Source organism: Cucurbita pepo, chromosome 19, assembly GCF_057944985.1.
Source record: "Cucurbita pepo subsp. pepo isolate OVF chromosome 19, ASM5794498v1, whole genome shotgun sequence".
In the NCBI taxonomy this organism is placed as follows: Eukaryota; Viridiplantae; Streptophyta; class Magnoliopsida; order Cucurbitales; family Cucurbitaceae; genus Cucurbita; species Cucurbita pepo.
The window spans coordinates 9932425-9954371 of NC_141816.1; the positions used below are offsets into that span (position 1 = coordinate 9932425).

Sequence of the window (21947 nt, forward strand, 5' to 3'; positions counted from 1 at the left end):
GGCCCGTACATATCGTAGTCAGTCTGGAAGTCTAAAAGAAAAAGTCCAAAAAAAACAATAATTGTTAATGGTGGCTTTGACCCGTTATAAATGGTATCAGAGCTAGATTCTGGATGGTGCGAGGCCCTCTCCATAGTATATGTGTTATAAAATCGTGAGACGTCGTGACCAGTTAAAGCGGACAATAACTACTAGCAATAAAGTTGGACCGTGAGATCTAAGTTCCTTGTTATAGTTAAAAGTTAAAACTCGAGGCATATTTAAGAGAGCGAGCCATGCTTCCAGACATTTTGATATAGAATGAAGCAGTGAATGAGTATCCGTGAATCCATTGATATGCAACCAGATTGCGTCTTCATTCATGGAACGTCAACTTGATATGCAATCCAATCCAGAAGCAGCTTGAAATTTGTATTCCCAAGAGAGGTATCAGTGCCTGCATCTGTCAGCGTCTTGGGAATGCAACTCACGAATCCCCCCCCCCCCTGCCATTTTTTGAATTTCAAATGGAAAGAAGAATGGTGAATGATATTGACAACACACTTAAAAACTTAAAATTCCCACTTGAAGTTCCATTGTTAATGGAAGTGTTCATTCATGTTGAATCAATCACTTTATTATCCTAAGAGATTCCATACAATTAGATAGTCAGGAATCTCATCACTCCAAACACAGAAGAATATAATTCTTTTTTTTTTTCTCTAAATATTCCCACATCTCAAATTGTATTATATAAAACTAAATACTCCGTCCCTTCATTAATTAAACCAAACCATTTCACTTTTCAGCTCCTATAAATACCCATCCCCACTTCCCCACTTTCTCCACAGCTCCGAATCTTCAATCTTCCCTGTTCTTCAAGCAACCTTCGCCATGGCCCTCGCCACTACTTTCCTCGCCTTCCTCTCCTTCTTCGTCCTTTCCATTTCCGCCCTGAACCAGCGGACCGACGGCGAGGTTCGAGAAATCTACGACATATGGCTGGCGAAGCACGGCAAGGCCTACAACGGAATCGAAGAACGGGAGAAGAGGTTTCTGATCTTCAAGGACAATCTCAACTTCATCGATGAGCACAATTCCCAGAATCGGACGTATACGGTTGGATTGAACATGTTTGCTGATTTGACCAACGAGGAGTATCGGGCTACGTTTTTGGGGACTAGGTCTCATCCTGCTCGCAGAGTCATGAAGGCCAAGAGCGCCAGCCGCCGATACGCCGTCAACGACGCTGATCGCTTGCCGGAATCCGTCGATTGGAGGACTAGAGGTGCCGTTGCTCCGATTAAAAATCAAGGAAGTTGCGGTTAGTACTTCAAATATCTCCCGCTCTTGAGAATATGAAGAGTTTTTTTTTCTTTTAAAAATAAAATTTTAATAACTAGAATAACTAGGGCTTACGATCAGGGTATATCCATGAATTTCTGAAAACATCATATATATTATTCAATTGATCTCTTTTCTGTTTTCTTTTTCTGTATATATATATTGTTGATATGTTTTTTTCTTTCTATTATATGCCTCACTTTTTAAATTCTGAAGACGGATATAATAATAATATAATGTATGTGGACCTTAGCATATGTTAATGATCTGCAAAACCCAATTACTGTTGGAAACAATTGAGAGCCCAATCATACGAGATGTTTGAGCTTTATGTTTGGTAACTGTGCTGGAAAAACAGGGAGCTGCTGGGCATTCTCGACCATAGCAGCTGTGGAAGGAATAAACCAGATCGTCACAGGAGAACTCATCTCTCTCTCGGAACAAGAGCTTGTTAGCTGTGACACAAAGTACAATTCAGGCTGCAATGGAGGCCTTATGGACTATGCCTTCCAGTTCATCATTGACAATGGCGGTTTGGACACCGAGGAAGATTATCCTTATGAGGGCTTGGATGGACAATGCGATCCGACAAGGGTGAGATTCTTGTCCCATATAATCTTGTTCTGTTTTCCACTTTCTTTGATCTTTTACTTGGGCGGATGCTGATATTCTCTCTGGAATTGAATGTCAGGAAAATGCCAAGGTTGTTAGCATTGATGGCTACGAGGATGTCCCTGCCAATGACGAGGAAGCATTGAAGAAGGCTGTTGCTCATCAACCAGTGAGTGTCGCCATTGAAGCTAGTGGCTTGGCCTTACAACTTTACCAGTCGGTGAGGATCATTCCTTCTAAAGAAGTTACATTATAGTCTCTGGGGACCTAATTTGTGATTGATCCTATTTGATTCAACTTTTCAGGGTGTATTTACTGGTAAATGTGGCTCGGCTCTTGACCATGGCGTGGTGGCCGTTGGATATGGAACAGAGAATGGAGTTGATTATTGGCTTGTAAGGAACTCATGGGGCACAGGATGGGGTGAGGATGGCTACTTCAAGCTAGAGCGCAATGTGAAGCATACTACCGACGGGAAGTGTGGGATTGCAATGGAGGCTTCTTACCCTGTTAAGAATGGCAACAACAACAACCCAACAGGATCATATTTAGGGTTGGAACTTGCTGGAGACAAGAACAAGATCAGCAGTGCTTGAATTTAACATCAAGGCAGTTGAAAGATGGTTACTTCTAGTTTTATGTTTTAATTCCTGTTGGTCTGAAGTTAGGCCTATTGCTATACCTACAAATCTAAAAGTGTTTGTAACTGATTGGACATCAATGTTCCTTCACAAGTTCATGATATGTGTGGTATCAAAGATGGAGTTTGTTAATATCGGACCAAAGAGAATATGTAAAGAAAAATATAGCTTGGGATATCAAGATGGAAACTATAGTTACAATAAGATAATTCATTCCCAAAATTAAATAAGATAATTTATAGGAGAATATATAAAATTCTATCTAAATTTTATCATAAACTCAAATAATTACTTAACTATTAAGTTTTCTTAACCCATAAGTAAACTTCAATTTAACCCTTCTTTCAAAAGGTGACTTAGTTGAATTTTATTTTCAAAAGATTCTCCTCACCATCAATATTCACTACGCTACAACATCTTTAAAAACTACCATGGATAAACTAAGTTTTCTCACAACTTCAATTTTCCAACATTAACACATTTTGTCAATATGATGGCTGGATTCATGACTATCCATCTTCTCAAGATACATACCAGATTCTTCCACTGACTTGCGAGTGAAATGATATCGTCTTCTGAAAGTGCTTGTAATCGATTCAACATCAATGTTCCTTCATAAGTTAATGAAATTTGTGGCATAAGATGGAGTTTGTTAGTATTGCGCAACTCACTCATTGGATCTAGATGAAAAATAAAAGAGAGAATATGTAAAAAAAAAAAAATATACGTGAAGGCATCGAAATAAAAATATAAGTTAGAGATACCAAAATAGAAACCGCATATAGTTAATGTTTATTAATAGAGACTGGGTTATTACCTAATATAATTCATTTATGTGAACTTATAAGATTCTATCTTAAAAATTAATAAAATGAGATTTTATCTTTAAATCAAATTACTTAACTATTAAGTTTTCTTAAAATAAACTTAACCCATGAGTAAACTTGGTTCCACAATTTAACCCTGGAAGAGGTTGATTCAGTCAAACTTTATTTTCAAAAGATTCTCATCATTAAAAATATCTTTATCCTAGTGCAACATCTTTAAAAATTATAAACCATAAACTGAAGGTTTTTCACAACTTCCTAACATTAACACATTTTGTGAATATGATTGTTGGATTCACTCTATTTTCTCAAGATACATACCACCATCTTCCACTAATTTGCGAGCGAAATGATATCGTCTTCTGATGTGTTTTGTTTTTAAATCATAAATCAACGTTTTCACCAATTGTATGACACTTGTCTTGTATCGGCCCTCACTAGGTCTATTGGATGCCACTTTGTGTCGCCACCTTATCTGCGTGCATGCAAGGGTCACAACCTACTATTTTTGATGACTTTGTCAAGGGCACAATTGCATCGTGGATTGTGACGTTCTCTTATACTTAATTTCGGCATTATCCCGATGATAATTCAAACAGACAAACAACGTTTGTTAAGATCACACAATTTATCAACTTGATTTATATGAAGAACAAAAGAGAAAAGATATAAGAAAAAAAAAATATAAGTGAAGACACTAGAATAGAATATTTCATAACCGCTTAGGTTTATTTACATATGATTTCAACTAGGCACAGATAAGATAATACATCTTAAAATTAGATAAAACTTAAATTACTTAACGTTAAGAGTAAACATATTTCATAGTAAAAATCAGACTTCAACACATTCTGTTAACGCAAAAAAGAGAAGGGTAACCGAGTGTCCTCTCATGATTGTGGCCATTGCTTCCACCAAATGCCATCATTGGGGTCAACTGTGGAGCGGGAAGATGGTGGCAATATTAAATGATAGAATTCCATGGAAAGCTTCATCTCTGCATATGATCTTCTAATAATAGAAGGGAAAAGGAGGGAGAATCGTGCACTTTTGTTAATAAAAACATCACAAGAATGACAAACAGAGTTGGAATTAAAAAATGACAATTTGATTTTCCAATGAAGATCATACTCAAACCAGACATCTACATGAAATTAAACGTTCCAAGTAAATGGGTCATTTCGTTTGGATGATCTACACTTTTGGTTCACGTCTATTGAATACTTAAAGCATCAATCACTTGGATACTTCCATTATAGAATTAACGTTTCGCACATTACCTTCTCTTAATTAATATGCCTTAGTTGTCTTAGAAGAAATACAGTATTTTCATTCGCTGGGGGATAAGAATTCTTCAAAAGCCAGCCAGAGTCTAAGAATTTCAATTTTGTGCTAAAAATGGTGGCTGTGTTCAACAAAGAGCTATTGAGTTGGTACCTGATCACTCTTAAGCTCAAAGAAACTGTAGAATCTGGTCTTCCCAGAAACTCAAATTCAGCCAACTCTGTTGATTCTCATGGAAAACCAGAACTCCAGCTTCAGGAGTATAGGCAGATTCAATCAGAATCCCATCATGTTATAGTAGAAGATGAAGATCAGAAGCTTGAAGAAGATTCCGAATCACCGGAGTCGGAATGGGTTATCTCCATCAAGGAAAAGCTGGACCAAGCTCATCAAGATGAAGTAGAAAGTTCATGGGCGAAGCTCTGCATTTACAAGGTCCCCCACTACCTAAAAGATGGAGACGACAAAGCTGTTGTTCCTCAGATTGTCTCTTTAGGACCTTACCACCACGGAAAACGCCGGCTCCGGCAAATGGAACGCCATAAATGGCGGTCGCTTTACCACATCCTTGAGAGAACTAAGCATGACATAAACATTTATTTGGACGCCATGAAAGAACTTGAAGAAAACGCACGCAGTTGCTATGAAGGACCGTTCAGTTTTAGCAGCAATGAATTTGTGGAAATGATGGTTCTCGATGGTTGCTTTGTGCTTGAGCTCTTCAGAGGAGCAGCAGAGGGATTCAAACAATTAGGTTATCCTCGAAATGATCCGATCTTCGCAATGCGCGGCTCAATGCATTCGATTCAGAGGGATATGATAATGCTTGAGAATCAGCTTCCTCTGTTTGTGTTGGATCGGCTGCTAGGGCTTCAGTTGGGTGAGAACTACCAGAAAGGGCTCTTAGCCGAATTGGCACTCAGATTCTTCGATCCATTAACCCCAAACGATGAGCCATTAACCAAAAGCAATTTGAACAAATTAGAATCATCTCTCAGAAATGCAACCGCCTTTGACCCGCTCGGAAATCAAGACGGACTACATTGTCTCGACGTTTTCCGGCGAAGTCTCCTGCGGTCAGGCCAGAAATTAGCGCCGAAAGTTTGGATCAAACGGCGATCTCATACGCATCGGGTGGCCGATAAACGGAGGCAGCAACTGATACACTGCGTGAAAGAGCTGAAAGAGGCAGGGATCAGATTCCAGAAGAAGAAAACTGATAGATTTTGGGACATCAATTTCAATAATGGAGTTATGCAAATTCCAAGGCTATTGATTCACGACGGAACTAGGTCATTATTTCTCAATTTAATAGCATTCGAGCAATGCCATCTTGATTGCAGCAATGATATAACTTCCTATGTGGTTTTCATGGATAACCTAATCGATTCTCATGAAGATGTTGCTTACCTCCATTATTGCGGAATCATAGAGCATTGGCTTGGCAGTGATGAGGAGGTTGCTGAACTCTTCAATCGTCTCTGTCAAGAGGTAGTTTATGACATCAATGACAGTTATCTTTCCCAAGTGTCTGAGGATGTTAATCACTACTACAACCATAGATGGAATGCTTGGAGAGCATCATTGAAACACAATTACTTCAGCAATCCATGGGCCATTATCTCCTTGATTGCAGCAGTTGTTCTTCTGTTGCTTACTTTTGCACAGACCTTCTATGGAGTTTACGGCTATTACCGGCCACCAAATTGACCCACAACTCGGAACCTACGCTCTCCTCATAAAAAGTTTATGTTTTTCAATTGTTTCTTTCATTTTTTCATCGGGTTTTCAGTTCCTTCGAAAGTTCAAATTGCCGATGGAGCTGTGTTATTGATTTTGTAATGCGAAAGTTTTCGCTTTGATTACGTTGTAGACGTAGCTGCCCTAGATGAGACGACTTTGCTGGGGTTTCTTCTTATGGTAGCACCTAATTGAACTAATGTCTTAAATTTATTATTATTATTCAATTCATGGGAAAAATTTGAAAATTTGAACCTCTAACTTCTTGATTCAAGACATTTATCTTGATTCAAGACATTTATCTTGAACATCTAATCTCTTAATTCAAGAGAATCTAATCTCTTAATTCAAGAGATACTACCATCTAACAATTGATGCCACCAGCTCAGACATTGGCAATAAGAAGTATTAATGAATAGCGCCTGATTATGATATAATGACCCTTATATGGAGTCACTATCAGAATATGTTAAAATTAAAAGGAGAGAGATGAAGCAAGCAAATGTGCAGAAATCTTTAAGGTAAAATCTGAGATTGTTCATCTGCTAACAAAACCAGAGGTTTTTATCCCTTCTTTTTCTTTCTTTACAACTGGAACATGTCTGCCATGGAGAGGGGCAAAATTCAGCATCCACACCATCTACCTGAATCTTGATTTTCCATAGGAACATCCAGAGAAGTACAAAGATTAGGGGAAATGAAGAACTAGCAGATGACCAGCCTAACTTATCTCCATTACAATTATCTCTTACTGTCTTCTCCTCATGTAGAACTAACAGTGAACAAGAATACAGCAGAATAAATCAAGTTTAATAGTTCTACTTGACAGAAACAATTACTACTATTAATCCACCCAAAGACTTTAATCCTTCAGAAGGTTACTGGTCTCGCTTGAAGCTGATGCACCCTTTCCATCATATCGCTATCAAGAAACAAAGAAAATCGTTAGTTTATAATTGCATAGACATGATGAAAGAAAGAAGACCAGGACAACTGAGAAAACACAGACTCTGAAAAGAATTTTACCTGTTTACCAAAGGAGAACGGAACATATTTATATTTGATCATGTGTGATATCTGTCTCCTCATAGTGAGAGTGAACAACACCACCCAGTAAAATAGAAGGATAGGCCAAAATACAGGTACGTCAAATGCACTGAAGAATGTCATCAGAAAAGCAATACAGAAGGCTTTTGTGATCGAGTACCTTCAAAGAAGAAAGGAAGGGAACATTACCAAAGATTAGCATTCTTTTTCTATGATTAATTTAATCTACAAGCTTAAACAGGAAAAATTATTGAATGAAGATGCTACAACATAGCTACCCCTAATATTGGATATATATTAAAAGATCTGGATATCCCTTAGTAACTATTGGACATAGATTCAAAATACTTTCGTAGTTTCTCTCTTGTACCATCAACGTAAAAAACTGTAAACCACATTGGGTCATTTTGCTCCTATAATTTCTCTTTAAACTACTCCATATTAAGAGGATAAAGCCCAACCCAAGCCTACAGAGTCATCTGTTTATTTTATCGAATTTGTCGGTAGATATTCTTCTCAATAAAGAAATTTTAGAAGATTAGGCATTCAGTTGTGTCAAAACTAAACCTCTATAAATACAGGCAATCAGTATGCAAATAAACAGAGAATGACTGATAATATTGCATTAGGGAAAACTTTCGTCCAAGTGTTTTGGTTTTCTGGTATAAAATTCAAGGTTTAAATGCTAAAAAATTAATCCTATCCAATAGTTGCAATGCTGCCGTAAATTATATATGTGGAAGATGAAGGCAGAGAAGAAGGCTAAGAAAATTGTAAATAATTATAAACATAGTAAAAAAAACATCAAAATCCCGAGGCTCTATCATGAAGCAAACATTCTCAATAGTTGAGACGATATCTTTGATAGGAAACATCATACATATTAAGCTTTAGATCAGAATCTTTTAGGTGTTACATACATAATAAGCTTTAGGTAGGAATCTTTTAGGTGTTTACCATAAGTATCTAACTCATTGATTACAGTTGCATGGAAAATCACCCGAGTTTTTTTTTTTTCCTTTTTTCCTTTAATTTTGGTTTTCCTCGAAATTCTGAAGTCTAGAGAAATAATTGGACGTGGTTGTCAATCTTATCATTTATCCCTCTTAAATCCAATGATGTACATGTGACAGCCATATTGATTGAATAACTTCTTGGGCAGTGGGTTGAGGGAGCAAAGAAGGTCCTCTTACATGGACAATGGCGTAGTCAAAAGCTAGATAGGAGTCTAGGACCCAGGCGCAAACCTTTAGTATGTACCAAGTTCGGGTCCAGATAAATGTATCGATATCCATTAACTTCTGATCTGATTGCATAATTACAACTTGTTAAATAAGTCAGGTTTTGAAAAAGGTCAAATTCTGGGCTCAAAACAAAATGAGATCAAATTTAGTAAACATATGAAATATCAAACGGAAATCATCTAGGGATCCTAGCACCAATCCTAACCAAATCCACATCCTATAGGCGAAAAGTTACAGAATTCAGACGACCCCAATTATTAACAAATGATTTGCAGAGAACCATACGAGCTCGTGGCTCCAATCCAACAATTACCTATATCTTAAAGCTTAATAAAACCTCGATCGTTCATAATTGCACTACCAATTCGCAATTGCATCGTACACATGTACATCAGAAAGCATTCAATCAAAAGACACTACGATAGCTCAAATTCAGAATGGGCGGAAAAAAAATGCAAGCAATCGGAAACCTGGACGCACCAGAATTTGAACTCCGGAAGCCTACGAACGAAAGGGCGGAACTCGTCGGATTCCCTGACGGGAAGCGCAGGGCCATCGTGGAGATCCAGGATCTCAGGATCCACTTGGGGGGAGAGAAAGCCGATCAGAAGATTGAGGATGTAAATTCCGAGGCCGTAAGAGACGATGTAGAATCCTTCGATGAGGTAAACCCGAAGGACATAGATAGAAGCGATGAAAAAGCAGGCGATCCAACGGTAGAAGATGTATGGGGAACACCTATCGAGGAGGTGCTGATACCGGCATGAAGCGGCATGGCTCCACCGTGAAAAGATAGTGGTAGAAGAGACATCTTCTACGGCGCCGTGACCAACGCCAGCCGCTACACTCTCCATTAGGACCCGCAAGTATCCACAACCGTCGTCGCCCAATTTATATGCTTAGATTTGATTTTCCCTTCCAACCTCTCTCTGTAATTATCTCTCTTCTGCCATTGTAGGGTTCGGGCTGATTCTCCTCCATTTTTTTTGTTTTTATTTTATTTTTTAAAATTAATATCAAATTTGGGCCTTGTTTGCCATAATTTTAATCTAATCTCTGTACTTACTGTTAATAGTTTCATTTTCGTAAATTATTATATGGTTTAGGTTGCCGATTACAAATCAAATCAAATCAAATTAATTAAATTACATGTTTATTATCTTCCTTCACAATTTTCAAATTTTCAATAACATTAATTTTTTTTTTATTTAATAGGTCAGCTTAATTTTTAATTTTGTTATAGAAAACAAAGGACACAAATTAAAAATGGAGTTTTTTTTTTTATGTGAATAATAATAATAATAAAAAAAAAGTTTTTAAAGCTAGAAGCGAATTTAAAACTAAACTAAATGGTTGAATTAAATTATAAATGTTTAAAATTATAAATTATAGAAATTAAGGACGAATACATTCTAATTTAAAAACACAATTAATTTGTTTAGAAGTCACAATTTAATAATAAATATTTAATGTGCTAAAAATAATCAAAATAAGTGTAAAATAGTTGTCCTTAATATAGCCCGAAACTAATTAGGATTCTAATCCGTGATTATTGAAATTTAAAAAAAAATGGGAAAAAAAATTAGAATATTCTATTCTTACCGTCATCTTACAAGCTGTCTGGAAATCAAATTATGAATTGACCGAAGACGACGTGTCGTAACTTCTTGGAGATAGAGATGAAATAATTCGGTTGGAAATGAGTGACGATTTACATCATCCAGCCAATTAAATTGTTCGAAGTTGAAATTAAGCCATAGATCGCTAATTTCTTCAAAATTCTTCACCTGCGAACTGTAATCATTCTTCCTCTCCAGTAACAATTTCCAGTTCCCTCGTATTCTTTTTCGAACTCTGAACAGAAACAACCTTCGCGGAGATCCTAACTGGACACATCATCTTCTTCGGTTCATTCACAATCATTTATTCGACGAGATCCAACCGAAATTCTTAATTCGTCGCTGTAAGTTTGCCTGCATTTTCATTTTGAAGTCATCATTTCCGTGTGTAATTCTAAGAACATATCCCGAATGATTTGTTACTCATGGGATTCGATTCGTGTTTTATTCTGCCAATTTCCCGTGATTACTTGCAGATCTATAACTCTTTGTTGATATAGTGCTTTTCTGGAAACCAGGTTGCTGAATCTTACTTCGAGCTCGGCACCTTTTCTTGGAGCATGTTAAATTAATTGAAGTGACTGATATTACTAGAGGTATGAATGAAATGTAGTATGTTAATTGAGAACGATGAACAATATAATGTTTGAGTAGCCAATATTCAAAAACTCTTACCATTGTTCTCTAAATGCATAAAGATGATGATGTCTATCCAGAAAATGAAGGAACCCTCATGATAGAAATTTTCTATTATAGCCTATCTAGTTTATTATTAAAAGGAAAAAAGTTCATTATTCCCCCCAAAGGTAGATTAGGAGTAGCTTGATCCAAAACAAATGTTTTAAGTGAACATACGCAATCGTGTGTGTACTCATGCTGGTTCACTGTCCAGCAGTGGTTGATACCAAATGCACACCCACGTCGTTGAGAACAGGGCTACATAACTAAATTGTTATGAGAGACTTCTTGATCAGTTTTTCTTATGATAAGATCATGAATTTCAATTGTTCCCTAAAGTTCAATTTAACATTTTGGCATGAGAAAAAATCAAGCGTGTTCATAGTAGTTGTGCATTGCAGCTTGGATGTAAAGATTAACTACTGACAGCTGCAACTTCATTGTGGATATCTCTACTGGTCATCATGGTTTCTATTTGAGAAGTTGAGATCCACATAGTTCTCAGTTTCAGCCAGGATAGTAAAGCAGCATTTAACCCTGTTTCATTCGTATGATAAAATGGATGATGGAACTTCTAATAGTTCAACACAATCTGCAGTCAATAATCCAGCTCCAACTGTCCATAGGCAAAATAGTACAGGAGACCATTTGACATCTATTTTATCTCCGTCTGGAATATCATCTTGGGCTAAGAGTTTTAGAAATCCACAACCGCCTGAAGCAGCAGAAAATGACTCTAAGGCAGGAAATGCTGGGATGTCAGCAATTGCTCGTTTCAGTAGTGGCTTTGGATTGCGGATGCCTTCAATGTCTCCTGTACGAGATGATACTGCTGCAGATACCAAAGCAGCAGCGCAATCTGATGTTTTCAAATCAATCACAAAAGGTTTAGTTGACACATCTCAGAATGCAGTAAAGGCTATGCAGGTAAAGGCACGCCATATTGTATCTCAGAACAAACGAAGATATCAGGTAGTTCATGTGTGCTATATTTTCTTCCGTTTAATTGTTCTTGTTGTATTTGTTATATGCTCTGTGCATATTTCTTTTTGTACACTTACAAGCTATACACTATAGTATTACATTACTTCTAAACCAACGAAAATGCACCATTTAAATGGCTACCGAGTATTATTTAGATAATAAATGAAAGAATATATTTTGAACTTTTTTAATTGGATGGTTTACAAAAGAGTGAAAAAATGATTCTCCAACTTTTTTCTTTTTTTAGTATACTGAATATGTTAATAAAATCTATTGCCTAAACAGGAAGGAGAATTTGATTTGGATATGACATATATCACTGAAAATATAATTGGTATGGGGTTTCCTGCTGGTCACATGAGCTCCGGTTTATTTGGTTTCATTGAGGTAAGTGAAAAATATTCAGATAGATTTAAATGAATTTGCCTTCATGTATTTAGTGGATGAGATTCATATAATTGGAAATTTTGTTGTAGGGATTTTACAGAAATCATATGGAAGAAGTGATCAAATTCTTTGAAACTCATCATAAGGTAAATTTTAATTTCACTTATTTTCTGGTATTTTATGAACCCATACAGCAGAAGACTCAGAGGAAGAAAAGAGCTACGAGCAGCGTTATTACATACCATGCCTGTCTACATCTTGCTGGTCTTGTTTTCTTGTTATTTCCTTAATCCATTAATTGGAAATGTCCGAAAATTAAATCCTTATTTATTGGCAGGGAAAATACAAAGTTTACAATCTTTGCTCAGAGCGTTTGTATGATGCCTCATTATTTGAGGGGAAGGTAAGCTTTCAATTTTCAGGTCTTCAATTGAGCATCCTCACTAATATCAATTATAGTCAACGGTACAACAAAAACTGCATAAGTTACCTTTTACTTGGGTTGATCTGAAGAACTGGTATTTGGCATTGTTTGTCTACCTAATAAAAATCAGTTGTTCCAGCATACTTCAGTTTAGGGAATGTATATGATCCACTGACCCAAAATAATTTCTTACCTGTAAATGTAGGAAGTATAACACAATTATCTCTGTGTTACAAATATTTACTGAAAATCTTATTTTCTGAGTGGCTTTGAATTGGACAGTCAGAAAGATATGGATTCTTATTTCTCAAGTCAGGAAATAGCGACTAAACTTTTCTGATCATTATTTCTTCAACTTGCAAATTTTGGATCTTTCAGGTTGCACATTTCCCGTTTGATGATCATAATTGTCCTCCTATCCATCTCATAAAATCATTTTGTCTAAGTGCTTATGCATGGTTAAAGGAGGATATTGAGAATGTGGTTGTTGTTCATTGTAAAGCTGGTATGGCACGAACAGGGCTAATGATTTGCAGCCTCCTTTTATTTCTAAAGGTAAGAATATATAGTCTATTCTCGTAAGGTTGGTAGGTTTATATTCAATTTTACCTAATCTTTGGGCTTGTTTATTACTCTCTTCTTTTTCCATCTGGATGCAGTTCTTCCATACGTCAGCAGAGGCAATTGACTATTACAATCAGAAAAGATGCGTGGATGGAAAGGCTTTGGTTCTTCCTAGCCAGATTGTAAGCCATTGAATTCTATTCTCTCTCTTATTTTTATTTTATACTTTATTGTGATGCCTCTTTACTTGATACAGAGGTATGTCAAATACTTTGAGCGCATTTTAATACATTTCAACGGAAATACTCCACCAGGACGGAGGTGAGTTGTTGATACTGTTCATGGAGAACATAAATATGGTCCACCAGAGTTACTCATGTTAAAATTTTACAGGTGCATGCTGAGAGGCTTTCGGCTTCACAAGTGCCCGTATTGGGTTAGGCCTTCGATTACAATTTCAAATCACAGTGGTATTTTGTGAAATTCCTGCTGTTTCACCTTATACTACAAATCTTCTTTTTTAACATCTTTCAGTTGACTTATCTTTAGCAAGGCTATATTTGTCAGTCTCTTGCAATTATTCTGTTCTTGATATAGTTTACTATGATATAAACTTTTGCCTTATGGTCAAGTATTAAGTATACAGAGAAAGGGATTTGGAGAAAATCTCTCATGAATCCATGAATCTGCAATATGTTCTTTTCGTTTTTTTATTTTTCTTTAATTTTGTTTGCGTGTGTCTGAATGCAGCCTCTGCTTTTTATAGAGATGTGATTGGTCGTCTGTGTATCTATCTGACACATGCTTGTAAACATTTGTTTTCGTTCACTGATTACTTTGATAATGCCAAGCTGGCAAGCTATGTTTCAACAATACCTTGTAGGTTTTGGTGGCTTTGGATTTCAAATATACCCTATTATATATATACATGAGCATAAGAAAAGCACTCATCAAATATCCCATACACCTAAATATTTAAACTCAACAAAATTAGAAATTAATTATAACATATTTGAACTAGAGAATAACTAGAAAATCTCACGAACTCCCGAATTAATGATATAAAAGGGGATGTGGTGGTATTTATACTTTGACAGTAGCTGTCCAAAATCTTGTTCTTTCCGTTGTGGGATGTTAATTATAGCCTTTCCTATGTGTAGATCGTTTGGCTGCTCATTAGCCTAAAATTATAACATATATATTCTTATCAAAGTTTTTGAATTATCTACAGAGATTTTGTTCTCAACAAAAAAGCATCCAAAGACAAAGGATTTGATGGTAAGGTTATTGAAGTTCCACCCTTTGGTTTAGTTCCCATACAACATATTATGATGATTTGCATCTCTAATCTGAGGTTTCCAACTTACTGCAGCCAGAAGATTTCTGGATTAGAGCACCAAAGAAAGGATTTGTAGTCTTTGCACTGCCAGGTGAGCCTGGTTTGACAGAGTTATCTGGGGACTTTAAGATTCATTTTCATGACCGCCATGGAGATTTTTATTGGTTAGTTAATTTCTGGTCACTTCCAATCTTGTTTATTAGTTGTGAAACCTTTTGAATACTGTCCACGGATTTCTGCCCAAATGGTATCATGAATTTCTTTCATACCTTCGTTCTGCTCCCACTAGTATGCCATAGGGAGTAAATCGTGCCGTGCTGTGAAGGTCTTTTAACGTTGTTTCCCCCTTTACTTTTTCCAGTTGGTTAAATACGACAATGACAGAAAACAAAGTATTATTAAGCGACACAGATCTTGATGGTTTTGATAAGGTAATCAACACAATCCTTCAAATCCTTCGACACTCATTATAATAATCTCTTAACGTAATCCATTACTGAACTATACGGATTTTGTTTTTGCTCTCTTTTTATAATATATGTGGGTCACCATTTGCAGAGAAAACTTCCTACTCCTGGATTCCAGGTCGAGGTTGTGATGATAGACTATAATGGTACTTTGCCAACACGATCGAAAACTAATTCTGCTGGCAAAGGATCTGATTGTCGTCCTATTCATGATCGGGTTCCAGGTCATGAGGCGGCACAATCGAGCAAAAACAAAATTCCTGAGAGTGAAGAAAATGATGATGTATTCTCTGATAGTGATGAAGAAAATGGTGACACAAAAACTGGTCTAGCTCAATCAACTTCTGAAACTGCAAAAGTTGACCATTCATCAACAGCAATTTCTTCTGATAAAATTGGGAGTTTAGCGCGTGAAACAAATCATTTGTCACTTGGGAATGAGAGAAATCTACAAATCAATGCTCCAAAAGAACCAAACATTGGTGGCATGATACAACCGTCAGGCCTCGAGACCCCAAATATGGATTCGGCAAGCGCAAGTGAATTCAAAGCAATAGCCGCTGATGCATCAGTTTTCACTTTTGGGGATGAAGAAGACTTTGATAGTGAATGAAGCGCGAGTTGAGCGTTGCTTCAAACCATTTATATCAGAAAATGTTGGATTATCAAGAAGTTGATATTTGAGATAACGGCAGCTTTCAATTGATTGTTTTTCCCTTCATATGATACCTTCCCTCTTTTAAACCTCCCCACCTCATGGTGGAAGGGAAAGGAAAAGAAAACACTTTCTATATTGTTTAAATCATTGGGCTGCTTCATGCGATTCTTTTTCCCAAAATTTATCAAAAGCTAACTTTGTCAAAATTTAGGGATCCAAAATTCAAATAGGAATTTCCACACGACCATCAATTAATTTACTTGACAACGCAAGTATCTTAGTTTTAATAGTTATACCATTAGGTATCATTACCATAACATATTTGCAGAGTTTACAGAGGAATTAGTACAGAACATGATATAGAACATATTTTCTATCATATAAAAACATTTGCATTCCCTGAGCAATTCAATAAAAGTATATATATAGCACGAATCAGACAACCAAGACATCCAGAAAGTTAACTCAATAAAAAAAAAGTTGAAAAAAAAAATCTTAGCGCACAAAAAGAAAGAAACAAAATTAACCTCTTAGGCCAGTGAGGCACTTGAGGGAAACCTACAACAACATGAAACTATTCTTAAGTAATAACACAGGGAAGTCGAAGCTCTTTTCCTCTTGCCCCCACGAGATTAGTAAAATGTAACGATCTACAACATCAAAACTGAGTATTTGTATAAATTATCTCCGATTATTCGCTCCATGGCTGGATATTGGTTTAGCAGCTGGGTAGTCAATCGTCCCAATGAATCTTTTAGTAAAAGGATGCAGCTTGTCTGTGTTGATCCCATAAATTTCACGGTAATTCACAAAAGAGGCACCAGGATCATGGAGATAAAAACCAGAAGAGGAGTACAGGCAGAACCAAGACTATAGCTGGCAAGGGGAGTGGATTCAAAGCAAAATTTACTTCTTTTTTCCTTTTTTCTTTTCGTTTTTCTTCTTCAGAGCAGTGATCGCTTTACGCAGATTACTAAGTTCATAATCCTTCCTTCTCAATTCTTCCTTCAGTCTCTCAACCTCATTCAAGTGATCACAACACGGACTCGAGTCCTGTTTCAATTCTAGATTCAACATTTCAACCTCCTCAACATGGTCGAGACTTCTACTTGAGTTTGAAATCGTATCCATCCCAATGTTCTGATCAGTCTTCTGTTTTTTGGACATGACTAGGTTTTCAATCACTTCCATATCTCTTTTTCTAGACGATAATTTGTCAGCAAAATCCTTTCGTCCCATTTTGCGAACATAGATACTAACAGTGGTCCCTGAACGTTGAAATCTAACGAGCTTCTGTGGCCGTCCAGATGAATCCTGATTGTATGGCAGGATTGGAAAAATTAATCAGTAAAACCAAGCGTAAAATTCTCCCCAGGGCATCAATTACCCGGTACTGAAATATGATTGACTAATTTGGCAAGGATATGGCATAGTATAAGTGAAATGTGTGTCATTTTTCTTAGGGAATATGGAAAGCATATCAAATGAAGAAAATAAATCATCTCATAAAGATAAAGAAAATGTGTATTCACTATTACCTCATTTTGGCTACCTTCAATCTGTTCGAATGCTTCATGTGCCTCTTTGGGATTCTTAAAAATGGCAAATGCGGAGTATATATCCCCCCCTTGACCATTCTTAGGTGGCTGTTGGAAGATGAATCGTCAAAACATAAAATTTGTTGGTAAAAGATAAGCAGATGGAGAAGAATTCAGACATTACATAATGCGCATGTTGTTAAAACAATTATGGTGTTCGAATATATAGAAGAGGGCAGTGCAACCAAACAACCTAGACATTTGGTCGACCTGTTAAACTGCATGGACCAGTTACTAAAAAAAATTGAAGCTTATATAAGAAAAAGTTGATAAATCAAGTAGTTCAAAATGGTGCGACATAAATTCAGGATCCATCCACGTTCCTGCTAAATGCTAACTTGGCCACTCAACTTTCTTAATCCACAAAGAACCCATTAAATAAGCGTTCATCAAAAGTGAAGATACCAAGCCCACAGTAACAAACTATGTACATGATATTTTTATAAGATTCATAATATATCAAAACTATCGACTATGTATGTGCATGGAAATTATCACAAAAAATTATTCGGAATGCATATCTATGGATTGCATACAAAATAAATTGAGCATATTCAACCTTGACTTCAATGGTGAAAGCACCACTAATAACTCCAGCTAATTCTTCACTTGATACATTAACAGGTATTCTATGAAGAAGCAACTTCTCCATACCAATTTGAGGTGTCTGCAGTATTTAAAGGAAAATCAATATTAATCTATGAACACATACAGCATAAGCGTTACTGTAATGTGTTGGAAGATCCTTATTCTTACATTCTCATCAGCTTCGGTAATCACATCATCAACTTTGCTCTCTAGCTTTGCGAGAACAAGTTTCATGGCAGCCCGAGCATCATCTAGACAATTATGTGGAGCACCCTCCTGACGAAGGTCATAGCCCAAGACAGACTGTAGAAAAAGAGGACAAAAACTCGCCATAATGACATCTAAAAGAGACAAATATTTCTGATTATGAACATAAAAGCCCTCGCAGAAACAAAAACAAAAAAAAAAAAAAAAAAAAACATTGCATGAGTGAAAGAGCACAAACTATGAAAAACATGTATTTTACACATGCCTTACACAGGTTGTTCAAAGAAGGCCTTCTATAGATAGATCCATTGAAATACTTGAAGATATAAGAGGTGTCAATCACCCTCGCATGATCTAATTGAAGTGCTGTAGCAACAAAAGAACAAAGGACAACAAATAAACTAATGTCAGGGAGAAGCAATATGCACAATTTTCAAGAGGCCATTTGTTTGTAAGGAATTTGGATACTTAACATGGGAATCCATATGCTTGTGCATTTAAGTGGCATATCGTGGCTGATTGTTTTTGTTGTCATGCCCTTGTATCTTTAAGTTTAACTCATTTTTTTACTATTTTGATTACTTGATATTTTATCCTTACCCATTTGATCTTTTCTGGATTTTTTAACTGAAGATCAATTTAATTTTAAGATATTAACATATTCAATTAGTATAAAATAAAATGGAAAATCAATGAGACATAATTACATTTAAAGCATGAATCTTTTATTTTTTGGTATAGTTACAAAGGATGATATGAAAACTTTAAGACAGTATTTTAATAAGGTGGCCAGTAGTTAGCATAGTGGCTTTTCATTAAGACCAATTTCTCCAATTGAAACTTAGTTTGAGTTGGTTAAATAGGGTGGATAAGTTTCCAATTTTGAAGTCATATATCTTCCGTCAAATTAGGCAAGAGGTAATTACAATACTATTAATAAAATATAATTTATTGTAACATCATCAATTTATACGTAAATTATTACGTCTAGTCACAGTAGGAAGTTGATTCAGAAAACCTAACAAATAAATTTTATTGAAGTTGAACTTCGGAAAAATTAAAGCTGAAACTGAAAAATAAAAATATGGCCCTTGAAGAACTGAAAGAATACAAGTACCGATGATCATATTTAGATTACCTCGTAGGTCATTGTTCAGACTGTGGCCTACCAAAATAGTTCCACTTGACAGCAATTTTGTAATGGATTTCTGCAATTTGCACAAAGAATATCAGATCGTATGTGTTAGAAGAAGAATAAACCGTCCTCATAAAAAACAAACTACAGATACCTGTACATCAACCAAAGAACAAGTAACATCATCTAAATCCCCAGGAGAAATTCCAGTTATATCAGTTCTGTAGTCTTTAATTGCTTTCCTAGGTTTTACAAGTTCATCAATTTTCACCTGAAGAGAAAACTCTTAAGGTCAGCATAAAATTAAGCATAAGGGGCCTAGTAAACGGTCTGATAAAAGCTTGAAACCATTTATGAAAGAACTATACAAAAAACAAATGAGACCATTTTTTTTTTCTGTGGGTGTGTGCGTGTAAAGGGAGATTTGAACAGAGGCTACGAGAAGACAGAAAGGTCAAGAGAATACTTGTAAGTCACGATCCACCATGCAAACCCTCACCAAATTCTCAGTTCCATCTTCACAGAGAACCATCTCACAATCAATGGCATAAATTGAATTTGAGTTCAGTGCGTCAGACTTTTGACTGAATTTTGTAACAATCCATCCCTTCAAAATCAGACCCACAAGTCAACATAAATTCACTAGATAGGTAGGCAATCATAGAAGATATTACATATTAAATGGAAAATTTATTAGTCAATTAACAAAACAAGAAAGAGATTCGAAACACAGAAAGCAAGCAAAGGAACAGCAGACCTCATTAAAAGATGGGAATGAATATTCCAACGAGTATTGTGGGTGTTCAAGTGTAAGCCGAACCAGCCTCTGCACTGCCACAATCACGGGTTAGCAAAAGTAACTAAGATATAAAATTCGTCACTGTAGGCATTGATTGATCCCTCCACCAAAAAAAGAAAAAAAAGAACCCACCTGCTCAGGTGATTCATTGTCTGAAGCATTCTGCGATACTTGCTTCACAAAATTGCGTTTCTCGTTACACTGTAGTACTTTATCCAAAAACTAATAACAGAAAGAGCACAGTGAGCATATCACGAAAACTTCAAGTGGCGTTTATGATAGAACGATTCATTACCATCAAATCATCCTCTTTACTAAAGGTCTTGAGAAAGGCAATCAACAAATCATTGGGCCTCTTATACGGGTCGCTCAAGCTAGACCCGAACTTAGGGTCATGCCTTTTAAGAAACTCCTTCCAGTCTCCTTCACGACCTTTCATACCTCGCTTCTGGGCCAACCGCACCATCTCGACAAGCACCTACGAAGCAAACGTGGGGGATCTAGCTTTTTAAACAAATTCAACACACTTCCACACATATTCCCTAGGTTGCTGGCTTCAACCAACAGAATCACCGAGACAGTGAAGTTTCGACAGATTCCATGACTAAAAGTAACAAAACAATAAGTGTATACTTGGCAGAGCAGTTGAGAACAGGACATGAATGATAAAGATAAATATAGATTGAAGGACACGGAGATTACCGTCTTCTCTGCTGTAACGATCTTGTCCTCCATTGGAAACGATTTCGGAATTCGAAGAGAGTAGGTTCCCGCCGCGTAGTGTTCTTTGACGAGAAAGCTGTTGATTAAGAATGAATGGGGCAACCCAACCAGAATTAGGGTCGGGTTTGTGGGTGCAACCAGAATACTCGGTGCTCCATAATTAAATTAGGGTCGGGTTTCCGGGTGCAACAAGAATACTTGGTTTGGGCCGTAAGGAGTGTTTAAAAGGGGCAGAAAAGGAAAAATAAAAAATAAAAAATAAAAAAAGAAAGAAGAAGAAGAAGAAGTACAGAGCAGTGAGTAGGGTGAACGGTAGGGCCAGAGGATTAAAGGTCAAGAAGACATCAGAGAGCCGTACGGGGCTCTGTCTTAAGCCGACAAGACGGCACATTTATTGAGCCGATTTGTTTTTGGTCCTTCTTTTTCTTCTTCAAGTAGGTTTACAAGGCAAACGACCCACCCACCCAGTTTAAGAGCAAAGCAAACGGCTTCAAACGCTGAGTGAGAAGATTATTAAAGTCGTTGACCTATTCTAACAGTTGGAAGAAGGGAGCAGACAATACACCGCTCAACATTCGCGCATGGAGCGTATCGTAATTTCCCCTTTCTACTTTAGTCTACGGTCAACGATTCGTGCTTTACTCGCGTGTATTTACTCGCCCCTTATCCAATCGGATAGCTTACGCACTCAAAAACTGCCACGTTGACTCGCCCGGTCATTTCGTATGGCTATGTAAAATACTATTGGCTTCAAAATATATTTCCCCCTTCAACCCACTGTTCATATTTTGGGTATAATTATATATAAAAAAAAAAAAAAAAAAAAAAAACCCAACATTTTTTAGAGTAGGGACTACACGTGCCACAGGCGTGGGGACGGAGAAGCTGTATCCACCCTCTTTTTTCAATTTTAAAATTCATTTATTTTCTAAAAGAATCTGGAGGCGAACAGGGATTTTTTCCTATTTTTTAAAGTTAAATGAATATATTTAAACAACATATTTCTATATATTTATAAAGATTTAAATATAAAGAAAAAGAAAAAAGACGGAGAAATTG

General features: G+C 36.5%; 5 protein-coding genes across 7 annotated transcripts; 3 read left to right on the forward strand and 2 right to left on the reverse strand.

The window, feature by feature from the left end:
* The first annotated feature begins 789 nt into the window (after positions 1-789).
* On the forward strand, positions 790-2708 carry LOC111781688 (cysteine proteinase mucunain). The gene is made up of 4 exons (XM_023662374.2): positions 790-1303; positions 1682-1917; positions 2015-2155; positions 2241-2708. Exons 1-4 carry the CDS (start codon positions 874-876, stop codon positions 2529-2531), a joined length of 1098 nt encoding a protein of 365 aa, XP_023518142.1. The 5' UTR covers positions 790-873; the 3' UTR covers positions 2532-2708.
* A 2037-nt stretch (positions 2709-4745) lies between these two features.
* LOC111781686 (UPF0481 protein At3g47200-like) lies at positions 4746-6671 on the forward strand. The gene has a single exon (XM_023662372.2). It carries the CDS (start codon positions 4802-4804, stop codon positions 6395-6397), a length of 1596 nt encoding a protein of 531 aa, XP_023518140.1. The 5' UTR covers positions 4746-4801; the 3' UTR covers positions 6398-6671.
* Positions 6672-6917: 246 nt separating this feature from the next.
* On the reverse strand, positions 6918-9693 carry LOC111781689 (protein RER1A). The gene is made up of 3 exons (XM_023662375.2): positions 9199-9693; positions 7454-7634; positions 6918-7349 (listed from the first exon to the last, which is right to left on the reverse strand). The coding sequence occupies exons 1-3, from the start codon at positions 9570-9572 to the stop codon at positions 7290-7292; spliced, it is 615 nt and encodes a 204-aa protein (XP_023518143.1). The 5' UTR covers positions 9573-9693; the 3' UTR covers positions 6918-7289.
* Positions 9694-10362: 669 nt separating this feature from the next.
* LOC111781685 (phosphatidylinositol 3,4,5-trisphosphate 3-phosphatase and protein-tyrosine-phosphatase PTEN2A) lies at positions 10363-15901 on the forward strand. Its single transcript, XM_023662371.2, has 14 exons — positions 10363-10681; positions 10856-10933; positions 11417-11987; positions 12285-12386; positions 12476-12532; positions 12724-12789; positions 13189-13365; positions 13470-13556; positions 13631-13695; positions 13768-13844; positions 14606-14652; positions 14747-14877; positions 15075-15144; positions 15272-15901. Exons 3-14 carry the CDS (start codon positions 11574-11576, stop codon positions 15791-15793), a joined length of 1815 nt encoding a protein of 604 aa, XP_023518139.1. The 5' UTR covers positions 10363-10681; positions 10856-10933; positions 11417-11573; the 3' UTR covers positions 15794-15901.
* Positions 15902-16245: 344 nt separating this feature from the next.
* Positions 16246-21078, reverse strand: LOC111782152 (small RNA degrading nuclease 1). Of its 3 annotated transcripts, none has more exons than XM_023662960.2 (12): positions 20868-21077; positions 20461-20643; positions 20298-20387; positions 20124-20192; positions 19866-19973; positions 19521-19637; positions 19370-19439; positions 18497-18597; positions 18193-18327; positions 17996-18103; positions 17377-17484; positions 16246-17152 (listed from the first exon to the last, which is right to left on the reverse strand). In XM_023662960.2, exons 1-12 carry the CDS (start codon positions 20898-20900, stop codon positions 16745-16747), a joined length of 1530 nt encoding a protein of 509 aa, XP_023518728.1. In that variant the 5' UTR covers positions 20901-21077; the 3' UTR covers positions 16246-16744. The 3 variants fall into 3 exon arrangements, with proteins under 3 accessions (XP_023518728.1, XP_023518727.1, XP_086976161.1); XM_023662959.2 differs by having other exon boundaries at positions 19833-19973; positions 20868-21071; XM_087120035.1 differs by lacking the exon at positions 17996-18103 and having other exon boundaries at positions 19833-19973; positions 20868-21078.
* Positions 21079-21947: the final 869 nt, after the last annotated feature.